The 12,637-nt window shown below is 34.1% G+C and overlaps 1 protein-coding gene and 1 pseudogene across 1 annotated transcript; one reads left to right on the top strand and one right to left on the bottom strand.

Annotated features, from left to right (window-relative positions):
* Window positions 1–2,216: 2,216 nt before the first annotated feature.
* LOC131858137 (alpha-amylase type B isozyme-like) lies at window positions 2,217–2,833 on the bottom strand (the record flags this gene model as incomplete). The annotated part of the gene is made up of 2 exons (XM_059211174.1): window positions 2,217–2,474; window positions 2,573–2,833. Coding segments are annotated over 2 exons (519 nt in total), but the record flags the coding sequence as incomplete, so codon positions are not given.
* Window positions 2,834–10,619: 7,786 nt separating this feature from the next.
* On the top strand, window positions 10,620–12,637 carry LOC131028047 (alpha-amylase-like; annotated as a pseudogene).

The raw sequence follows: 12,637 nt of genomic DNA, 5'->3' as shown, positions 1-12,637 counted from the left end.
TATTCATATTAAGACCAGGGTCAGAATTTATCGTATCTGCTACCTCACCATTTAAATTGACACCAGAGGATTCATTCACTGTATTCAAATTATTATTGTTCTTATCCATTTGAACAGTAACATTATTCGTTTTACCCTTTCCGGTTTCCTTAAAAGCAACATTGAAACCAACATTCTGTGAATTTTTAAGGGAGGGACATTCACGCTTACTATGACCATTTAGTTTACAATAAAAACATAGCCCCCAAATTTCCTAACATAGTTAGTTCCCATGAAAAAACTTCCTCTTCAAAACTTAGTGAAATAACATCAGGAAAATCAACTTCCGGAGATAATGCTATAAGAAGATAATGCTATAAGAACCCTAGCATTTAAATGTGGAAGACTCGACCGTGACTCTTCAATTTCCATGACAGAGTCGAGAGGCTTGAGAATTTGAGAAATAAACGGCCAAAATTCAGGCTGCAAATTTTTAATTTCAACCCTGTTAGGAGAATAACTAGCAATTACTTGCTCAAAGATGCCTTTTGGGGACCATTGAAAAGCCCTAAAGAGAGAACGCCCTACGTTCCAAAATTTTTTTTTCCAAAACCCTGTCCTGCATATGGTGGGATTTAAAAAATACAATAAATAATCCCTTTTGAATTTTTGCTTCTTTCCCCAAACATTAGCAATCCAATCATCGAAAAATTTCCTCAAGGGTAGAAAATCTCTATTCATACAGACAAAAAAAATTGCAATGTTTCTCAGCCGAGATTGTTCTAATCTAATAGCTTTAATCATATCCTCATTCGGAGAAAGAGAGAGAGTTTTCAAACTGCAGGAAGCAGACTTACCGCCACCACCTCCACCAAGGTCAGAAGATTCGCCTCCTCCATGTCTATCTCCCTCGGCTGGGGTCCCTCTAACATCACTGGGTACTGCATTGAACACTCTAGAAAATTTTCCATCAAATGAAGCAGATGGCGGGCAAACTGAAGTGGAGCAATCCGACACCACCTCTCTGTAAGAATGTTTTCCTTTCTCCTCTTCGGACACACCGTGAGATTTATCCAAACCTTCTTCGTGGCAACCACTATTATCAATGATTTCCATCTCTTCATCCCTGCAATTCGAGCCATCATTAATGATACTGCCCATCTACAAGTCGCATGAGTGAAACCAGGTCGGGGCTGAGACCGACTGACCCAAGCACACACAAGGGAACTCGGCATAAACTAGGGCAACACAAAACAAAAGCAAAAGGATTAAAACAATGAGACCACACACAAAAGACACCAAGGCAGAGAGCGTTAGCAGAGTACAAACTCCAAGGAAGGAGAAAAGACAGCCTTCAATGGAGGTCGTACGGGTTGCAGAGCGCTCGCTCCCTCTTATTGTATATAACAAACTCCTTTTTGAATACTTTAGAGATGAAAGTTGACTATAATATTACATATAATTATGAAAGAGAGTGAATGTTTCATTCTTCTATAAGATATATGGTCTTTTGAAGTGGTGAAATTGTGTTCTTATGATTTATATTATTCGTTGGTATTACTTTTGTTTGGGATCGCGTGCATGTGTGTTTTAGGTTTTGGATGGTATTTTTTCATGATTAGCAATAGTGGATATAAAGATCTATTATACTAAAGATACTTCTAGAATGATAGATCATATAATTTATTTAATTATTTTTATTATGTTGAAATTAAAAGTGTATTTTTTTGTAGCAATGACATAGAAGATAATGGACTGCTACATATGTGTTTCAATTTTAGAGGATTTTATAGATAAATACAATGGTTGAAGGTTGTAAATCTGATTTACCCGCTTTATACATTAGAGACAACATGTACAGCCTAAAGATGGCCCTATTATTATGACCAACCCTACATTGTTTTTGGCGTTATGTCACCCTGTAGGAAAGGAAGCGTTTATTCCTTTCATATTTGATTTTGAAAACTCTCTTGATTTAATGTCATGCGCATCAGTGAGATATAGATGCGACAGAATTGACGGGAGGATGTACAATGTGGATATGCATTAGAAAGAATATCAAACATGTGATTGATTTTTTTTTATCCTCGAAACATTTTAGCTCAATTTAAGCAGGAAAGGAAGAACAGTAGAGAATGTAACAGAATATCGATGGGATATTAAAGTGATAGTCTTCATTGGTTTATTGAATTAATTATAGCAATTCCACAAATGGAACGACTTTAATTACAGTACGTTTAAGCCTTCCTTTCCCAGACAGCATAGTCGTTCCCCGATGTGGCGAGTTGGAAATCTTTGGACGGAAGGAACTTTCCCACATCATATCTGGCTCCGATTTTCATGATAACCTTTTCCTCGATGTTGCCCATGTACAGGTCGGACTCTGCGGTTATGATGGTGCAAGCACTGTTGGCCTTGATTTGGTTTCTCTTTCGTATTTCAATCAGCTTTTCAATGCCCTCCTTCAAGTTCGTGTCCTGGAAATGATCATAAAACTGCACGTGGACAGCACAGTCACCCAATGGAATTATACTCACAACACAAATCAGTTAAATAACAATAACAATTAAGGTTAAAAAAGCTAAGAAATTACAATGGTTGGCACTCCGGGGTGAGTGAGAATATAGGCATATCCTTGCATAAGTTTATCAGGAGGAAAGGGCCACAAGTTCTGCGTAGAGCCCGTGTCGTGGTTGTCAATGAAGGTGATGGCCTTTTCGGGCCAGACGCCGATCATGCCAGAGGGTTTGCCGTTGGAGTCCCTTAAACGCCAGAGCTCGTTGTTCTGCACAGCAAGCTGCAGAATTCCTTTGGTAGTAAAGTCGAAAGCGGCAAAAAGAGAATATCCAGAGGATCAGATTTGTTGTTGCCGCCTGATGGTGTCTGGGTCGAGGCATGAATGATGAACCCTAATAATATGACCGTGACTGATAATTCACCTCCAATCTTGCCCATTTCTGGATTGATTTAGAGAATAACCAATAAAGCATTCAGATCGGTACGGCAAATGTTTTCTGTGCCGCTGCATCAGCTATGCATTTGCAACCTTTTTATACACGCCAGCACAACAAACACAATAACAACCACCACAAGTTAGCATAAAATGTGGCTGGCCACTAAATTTTAATATCCTGCTTTAACAGAAATATTGCCTGCCTCCTCCGCGAAAAGTTAAATGTTTTTATTTAAGTGGTGAATTTCCTAGTTGGGGATTTCTTTCAGCTTCAAAGTAGGATTGTATTTAAATCTCCCCTCAAATTTGTTAGATTTTACTAACAAATTCTCGTTCAACTTAGACGAATTTTTAAGTGCTTCTACTCGTAAATAAATTAATGTAATTTATATATTTAATAATCAATCCAAATTAAATTTATACTGGTTTGACGAGTAGAATAGCAAATCTAATAATTAGGAGGAAGAAATTATGTAATTTTTTATTTTATTTTTGTGGAATGACGGTCTAGAGAAAATGTTGATGATACATAAAATTAATTTGTTTTTCTCGTGAAAATAATGTATAATATTGGTATCTAATAAGTATAGAAAATTGAAAAAGTCAATCTCAATCATCAAGGATTTGAATTGGTAAAACACAAACTCGTGAAACCTACATGCTTTGGTTTCATATATTTGATACATTTGTAAGGACTATAATGTTTATAAAAATGTAAGGGAATCTATCAATTTTTTAAGGTAAAGTTATCCAAGGTCCAATCACTTAGTTTAAGTAATGTTACAAAACTAAGAAAATATTTGAAGGCAATATATGAAAACATTCAAGGTGGCTATATATGGATGAAATAGATCTGATTTTTTTTCCCTTAGAGAATTCAAATGTTGTATAAATGATTTCTCCTTATGTTACTTATTCTATCTTATTTTGTATATCAATTAATGGCATGTTGAATATCCTTAAATATTGAGAGATAACATGTATCACACTAGAAATGGTTAGTGAAAAAGGATAGAAAAGATAAATTTAAAATTAAATTTCATTTCATGCATCACAAGATCAATCCTAAGCAACACAAAAATCAACCTAGACATTGAAATAGTAAATCTCAAGGCAAATATTGAATGTGTTGAGGTAAGTGTGAATGGAGATAGTAATTAAGGGATTTATAAGGAATGTGTGGGAATGAGTGTAAGTAGAAGACACTAAATATGGATAGCATAAGACAAACCTAATGCACAAGTGTTCACTTGATCAATATGTGATTGTACGAAATGAATTCACCAAGCTGAGAAGTATATTATTTGTGAATTATCAGACAGGCGAGGGAGGAAGCTGGGTGGTGGAGGAGGAGCAAAGGAAGGGACCGATAACTAGGCGCCTATTTGCGGAAATGGCCAAGCAAAATGAGCCGCGGGAAAACAGACCCGGTTGGTGAAGCGAAGAGGGTTGGCGGTGCTTCGAGTGCATCGAATGCAAAAGTGGTGAAGAAAGAGAGATGAAGATTCTGCAAGCCAGGGTACCTCTTGGTGCCATTTCCTTTTTTTGTTAAATTCTTATTTGAAAATCTTAACTTTCAGAACCGTTTGAACAATATATGCCAATTTTAGTATGGCATGATGTATAAGACATTTTTTCGTATTCGTAGATATGGGGTAGGGTTTGTGCAGGTTACTGGTTTATGAATGTCTTTTTGTTGATGGGTGGTTTGGAGTTTTTGTGGGTGGTTTTTTGGATAGGTTGATGATATTTTCTGGATGAAGGTGTAGTGTTTTAGTTTATTTAATAAAATAAAAAATATTACCGATCAAAAAAACCAATTTGATCAAATATAATTATTAATATAATTAAATAATAATTTAAATATATTAAATATAATTTAAACTATATTTAATTATTTAATATATAAAATCACAATATATTATTAATTAATGATAATATTCTTTAATAATTATAATTATTTTTTAATAATGATCAATATTATTTAATGTTATTTAAATAATAAATAGTAGACAGGGTTCCTTGCGAACTTGTGAACATACAAAGAAGTGGAAAACCTATCTCACTCCTCTAAACTATTGTCTCACTCTAAACTATTTTCAGGTTACCAGAAGTCTAGCTGCGAAATTTAGCTGTAAAAAATCTTGCTCCAGTTTGATACTGAATTGATTGCTCACAATACAGGTATCTACCTATATGTTGGAGTACGAGGAGACATGGGAACAGTGTAAGATACCCTCTCCCAATTTTCACAGAATAATTATGCTCCTCACCATCTTTTGATCGGACGATCGATAGGCATCAAATGTTCCTTGCATCTACTAAGTTTGCAAATTTGGTTTACCACTGCAGAACAGTTTCTCGTTATCCACAATCATGGTACATTAGGTAGCTCTTAAACCCCAATAATTTTATATTTAGTTTTCATTTATTACAAGTAGATTGCAGCAGTAGCTATAGGGATTTTGGTTTTCGATCATCTATTTTTTAAAGTATTTCTACTTTTGTAGGGGTTTGTAATATCTTTCCTCCAAACTCTGCCCATTTTTTCTGATCGGCATTGTTGACAATAGGATACAAGCTGTGCATAGTCTTGAGGTGAGTATTTTTATTTTTTAATCTATGCATGTTTTCATATATGATATTACTGTATACACAGTGTTATTCCCTAATTGTTTCTTTATGTGGAGATATTTTACTTTGAGATAAATTTTACGTTTATTTGGTGGTTCTACATTCTTGTTTATTTTGTTTTCCTTGTTCTTGAGGTTTTATTTGGGTTTCTCAAGCTTTCTTTTTTGAGTTTTAGAGCCTTTATTTCTTGTATCATTGAGTCTAGCTCACTGTTGGGATTCTCTTGTTGTTGATTTTCAAAGCACCGTTTGAGGGAACGCAAGGATAGGGGCTTCCTCCAATGCCAATCTTAATATAAATAAAACTGAAGGGCTCTGTAAATAGACGACATTGATTCTCAATTTGCTTGATTGTCGATCCATGGACTAATTCACTCACTCTTTTATGGGCTTCCTTGTGTCATGAGGTAGGGTTTTCAGAAAGTTAAAACATCTTCAACCAAAAATAGGAAAAAATTAAAAAGAGCAATTGTTATGATTTTTTAAATTTCACAGTTGAGATAACTATATATGGTTGGTTGTCATTGCCATTTTTTACTATTTAATATCTCATGATGTCCAACTAGGTTTTTAATTTTTTTGATGGAATACATCTTGATTTTCATTTCTTGAAAATTGAAAGAAAAACCCTTTTGATCATTGTAAATTCAGAAGAAACATTGTGCAAATTTGAAGAAACTTTATGGATCATGGTTAAATATGTTGCATAGATTATTGGATTCATTGTTGGTTTTACTCAAAAGTTTACTTGTAGCTCTATATTGTATGGATACATTTTGAGTATAGAGAAAATATGGAGCTAATTTCTTAGAGCAATTACTATGGACTTTTATCCGCTTGAATAGGTCTTTCTCGTATCAATTATGGAGAGGGCATGTATATAATCACGGTCTTACAATACAACATACTTCATGAAGTAGGAAAGTAGGGAAAATAGAATGATGGTTTATCTAGTGTATTGGAATTTATAAAAAAATAATTGTGGCTTGAATTTTTCATCAACACTTAATAAATTTCTTTTCGATTCCCATGGCTTTGTCAACTTGTTATAGCTCCATTTTGTTCCATTATTGTTGTTTAGTATTCACTATAGTTTAATTACTCCACCAATCTGGTTGTGCCCATACCCTTTATTACAAATATTTAAGAACACAAATCGTGTTTAGCTATGCACTACAATTAAAGTGTTGACGTTAAGAACAACAAAATTATCATTGTGCCTAAGCCCTTTGTTAATGTTGAGGTACTAGATTAGGTAGTTTTTGCACAAAAAGCATCATAATGTTGCTCAAAAAAGACAAACTTCCTTACAAAGAGGTTCAAATTGTTACAATTTCTAATATTATTATTTTAAAACATATCATTTAGAGTTGAACTAAAAATTTACATAAAAATGAATAGATACATTTCTTATCATACTTTTAAGTTTTTTTTTTTTTTTTCACTTTTCAATTATGTGATTTTTGGATGTTTATTTCTTGGGTAAACTGAGAATCCTAAGTTGTTGTTGAAAATGGTGCCAACATAAATTTAGTAGTAGTAAAAATTATTGCACTATATGATGTTTTTTCTGGTTATTAATGATTACAAGATCACAACACAAATAGTAGTTTTTATAATTATATCATTACCTTTATTTTATTTGTTTGGTCAATAAGGTATGTTTATTACAAACGTGTTGAAGTGCATATTTTTCATGACAATTGAGAGCCCTTGATTTTGGACTCTAAAGAAGTGAGGTTAAATTTAGCACCTCAAAGAATTTTTTTTTGTTAGCTATAGTTGAGGGAGAATTACATGACAAAGGGTGCATATTGTGTCTCATCATCTGCTTCTTTTGTGTCAATTTTTTTTTAATTTATTACTTGGAAATGAAAAATACAACTTTAAAATTTCTTAGAGTGATGTCATATACATAAAGGAAATTGTATGTTATAGTGTAAGTTTGCATTTTTATCTTACGAGTTGATAGACTAGGTTGTAGATTTGAATATTGCAAACTTAAAATACAATGATATGAATGAAATAGCACTACTAGGACCATTTTAAGTCTCAATTCATAACATCACTATTGTAGATGACATCATGTGGCTATGCATTCCCATTTTTGCATGACTTTTGCTTGCCTTGATTTTGTCGCAAGTTGAGAGATAAATTTTGGTCTAAAGAAATAGTGATATATGGCTACATGAATGTTGTTTCACCAAGATATATTCATAGTAAATGAAATAATTTATTATTGAATACTTTTACAACTCTAACATGCTATTGAATTGAAATTAACTTGCTTGTTAGAATTGACTTGCATTAAATAGGAAAAGGTTATAGTAGACAAGCACATTTTGAAAGATTTTTTTTTATTATATTAGCAAAATTTGATGATTTAGTTTCAATACCATCAAAATTTTATGATTATTTTCATACCATTATAATTGATTGTATTTTTCAGGTAAAAGTGTCGTTCAATAGAAAGATGGGTTTATTTAACCTGCTGCAAGATGCATGCTACAAATAACACATTTCCAATGCTATTCATTTATTTACAATGAGTATTTAAAAATTATTAGTGTTTCCATAGTATGCACGACCATAACTATTTAGACATCATGAACCATAGGAAAGTTATATTTAAACATGGAGAGAAAATGATCTTGAACCATTATTTTGTCTAGCATTTAGGAACTCAACCAAAGAACAAAAAGGCAAAACAAAAATTGTAGATCAACATTGAAGAAAATAATGCAGAAAAAGTTGAAGAAAACCATCCAATAGCTATTTGAAAGAAATTAATTTGATAATGTTTTCCTCCATATTGCAACACAATTTTTAGACTTTTAGAGCTTGAAATTTTCCTTTACATTAATGTTTTATAAACTTGAAAGAAAAGGATTGATTTTTATTTTTTGTATAATTATATAAGTGTGCACAACATTAGATTACTTGTATAAGATCTTTTATTACAAGTTAGTTAGTCTTTCTCTTTTTAATAAGATAAAACTAATTTTTATTTTTATTTTAATTTGTGAACCACACACATGTGAAAGGTAATGAGAAGTGGTTGAATATAGGGTATTATTATATAGTGACTTTGCATTGCTGCCATGAAATATGCATTAAGACCTAGGCATTGAACATAGATTTTTGATGAAATATGATATATGTGCATTGAAGTGTTTTTCCACATTTCTTTATTTTGAAAATAGTATCTATACATGCATATACAATGCTTACATTTTAAATTTTAACATAAAACTATTCATGTATAGTTCTTGAGAAGTGCCATTTCACATGCAATCTCTATCCTTTTCAAGGAATAGATTCAACTAGAATATTTTCATTCTCAAATCTATGGTATAGTTAGATAACTACAATTTGATCAACATAATATATCTCAAACATAGGAAAATAATTGTTTTTTTGACCAGCAAAAGAGTTTATTAAATTAGATGTCAATGACTCCATTCTAGAGCTTTTTGCAATGAGATTAAAGGCCATTCTAGATGGTACATCTCAAAAGTACAAAGAAGACTACGCTATAGATGGTAATGATGTCAGATTCTTCAAGATATATAATGGAATTTATAATACTTTTCTAGGTTGTAGATTTTGGGATACCTTGTGTTTGAAAACTTTTTTACAAAATACAAAACATCGATGAATTTGATTTGGTTTATCTTTTGTATTGAGATTTGGTACAAAAGATCCAATTGTGGATGAGAAGAAAATATTGGTTGTGCTCCTAAAAGAATTTGGTCAAGCATGAAGTAGAAAGGCCAAATCACTTGAAACTCTAATTGAGTCAAATTCTCAAAAGAAGAAAAAGGAGAAAGTAAAGTCATTAAAATGTAGATGTGGATAGTTGGGTAAAAGATTATAGATTGAGTTGGCACTAGCACACAAAAAAAACATGTCAATTTGATAGAACAAATCAATTTACATTATTATGTTGAAATTACTTGAACTCAAGAAGACTACATTAAAGCAACATTAACTCTTCCCTTAGATGTTTTCTTGCATTATATCATCTACAATTCAAATGACTGAATTTATTTGGAGTGTTGTGGTACCCCAAGAAACCTCCTAATCAAAAGTTTGCAATATTTGAATATTTTTGATAGTATATTGGGATGGTAAATGATTCCCTTATGAGAATTCACTATTCATTGGATGTTGCAAACCACTATTATGTAAAATATGCGAAGGTCAAAAGATAACACAAAGATGATTAGTTTTTGTTCATTGCGAAAGTTTTGTGTTTGCATATGATGCTGACAATGATAAATGAGAAATCGAAGCTTTTGATTGGTGCAAAAATAGAATTGTTCTTTATCCTAGGATCAAACACTTGTTTCCCCCTATTTTACTATTTATAGATTCATTTGAAGTTTTGTGGCTCCTAGAATATGTATGGATCAATCCATCAATGAGATTCAGAGTAGAATTACTATAGAATTAGGACATTTGCATCGCTATCATGAACAACAACATTTCCATAATAGATTTTCAATTGAAATTTATTAATTTCTTATTGACGTATCATTTGAACCTCCTATAAATGCAAGTGCCAATATATTATTAAAATTGCTTATAATATATATCATTATATAAATATATTAGTAATTAATATTATATGATTATATTTAATATTAATCATACACTAACCGCATCAGCCCTTCGATAATGGGGAAGATCTTGCAACAGTTAACATAAGATTATCTGACCTCATGTGGAGAGAATGTTCGTGTGAGATACGTTAAGAGAAGGAAATGCAGTATGCAAACGAAAAGAACAATTCTAATACGGCAGAGGACATGTCACAAATTTTGACATAACAATAAATGTAGCTTGACCTGGCTGCGCATTCAACAGTCGTATGGCGGCCAAAGTGTTTCGTTTTGACTAACAACTTATTTTGTTTGACAATCTGTAAAGATCTAGCATTTTACAGTGTTTTATCATTAAGCATTATATTTCGTTGCTAAATTTGATCTATTTTATTATGTAAATTGCTTGAATTCAGTCTTTGTCTTTGATTTATTTTATTCATCTAGTTTTTGTGCTCTAGATTGAATTTAGATTAGAAAAGAAAAAATTGTGTGGACATGATTTTGTATGAAGTGTATTAAAAAACCCCATTGCAAACATTGGCTGTAACGATCTGAATAATTTACTGGTTATTCTTTACATTCGGTACCGCTATGGGCAAGAATGAAGGAAACTTACTGGGCGCGGTCATATTAGTATGGTTCATCACGTATGCCTCCATGGCTGGCGCAGTCGAAATCATATCTGATCCTCTGGATATTATCTTTTTTCAGGTAAATAGCATGCAACTTAAAGCTTTATAAAGTTAGAGTTAATAATATTTCTGAAATATGGGGTGAATGGCAGGGGTTCGTTTGGGAGTCATGGAAGAGCGATTCATGGTACAACGTACTGAAAGGGGCTGCAAAGGAGATCGGAGATGCCGGAATTACAGACGTCTGGTTCCCTCCGTCCTGTCAGTCCGCGGCCGACGGTCCACAAGGTATGCAACAAATAGTATTTTATGGTAGGGTTTTGTATAATTAGTTGTAACTGCAATTGCAGGAGAGGGTTTCTGTAATGGAGGCCGTTTAACAGCGGCTGAAATGAGGGTTTGTAAAAGGGGCATTCTCGTACATTTAATTGTGTATAGGTTATTTGCCGGAGAAGCTTTACGACCTGGAATCCAACTACGGGACTTCGGAGTAGCTGCGACAGACGATACAGGCGTTCCACCAGAATGGAGTGTGGTGTGTGTGCGACGCGGTGATAAATCACCGGTGGGGATCCAAAGAGGACGACAAAGGCGACCGTTGTATATTCGAGGGAGGAACGGATGATGGGCGTCTGGACTGGGGTGCCTGGGCCGCTCCCATGAACGACCAGCCCTACTCGCGCAGCTCGGGCAAGGCTGAAGACCCTGAAGCAGACTTCAAGGGCGCCCCTGACATCGACCACACAAACCCGCGTGTGCAGAGCGAGTTGTCGGAGTGGATGAAGTGGCTCATGTCTGACATTGGCTTCGACGGATGGAGGTTCGACTTTGCCAGGGGATACGCTGTGAGTTCGGTGGCTCTGTACGTCCAAAACACCGCCCCTGCTTTCGCTGTGGGCGAGATTTGGGAGACACTTAATTTTGGAAACGGAGAGAATGCTCATCGGCAGAGACTGGTCGATTGGGTTCACTCCACCGGCGACCGCTCTGCTGCTTTCGACTTTACTACCAAAGGAATTCTGCAGGTCGCTGTGCAGAACAACGAGCTCTGGCGTTTAAAGGATTCCGATGGTAAACCCTCCGGTATGATCGGCGTCTTGCCTGAAAAGGCCGTTACCTTCGTTGATAACCACGACACAGGGGCTACGCAGCAGAACATATCGGCCTTTCCTCCTGATAAACTTATGCAAGGATACGCCTATATTCTCACTCACCCTGGAGTTCCCACGATTGTAATGTTTCTTTCTCAATCTTCTTATCTTGATAACTACTGCTGCTTAATTGATTCATGTTGTGGTTATGATTCTAATTGTTTTGGATGACTGTCTGTCTACAGTTTTATGAGCATTTCGAAGACACGAATTTGAAGGACAGCATAAAGAAGCTGATTGAAATACGAAAGAGAAATAAAATCAAGGCTAACAGCAATTGCACCATTATAACCGCCGAGGACGATCTGTACATGGCCAATATTGAAGAAAGAGTTGTCATGAAAATTGGAGCCAGATTTGCTGTGGGAAATCTAGAGCCATCCAAGGAATTTTTCCAGCTCGCTATTAGTGGAAAGGATTATGCTGTTTGGGAAAGGAAGCCTTGAATTGCAAACGTTAGTAAAGAATGTTCTGATAATAAATGTGTGGGTGTTTTTTAATCAAATTTTGGAATTACATTTAGTGATATGTCATTATTTTTTATTATTTTGGTAATTAAGCTATAGGTTATATTATTAAACAGCTTTCAGCGGAGAAGTTTCTGCCTGAAAACAAATTTTTAACTGGCCGTTAAACTATTTTAAAAAATTCTGCTTTTTCTTGCAAACTTTACCCATTTTTT

The sequence above is a fragment of the Cryptomeria japonica genome, chromosome 1, assembly GCF_030272615.1.
Source record: "Cryptomeria japonica chromosome 1, Sugi_1.0, whole genome shotgun sequence".
Taxonomy (NCBI): Eukaryota; Viridiplantae; Streptophyta; class Pinopsida; order Cupressales; family Cupressaceae; genus Cryptomeria; species Cryptomeria japonica.
The sequence above is the reverse complement of the archived record's forward strand: the minus strand, read 5'-3'. Positions and strand labels throughout refer to the sequence as shown.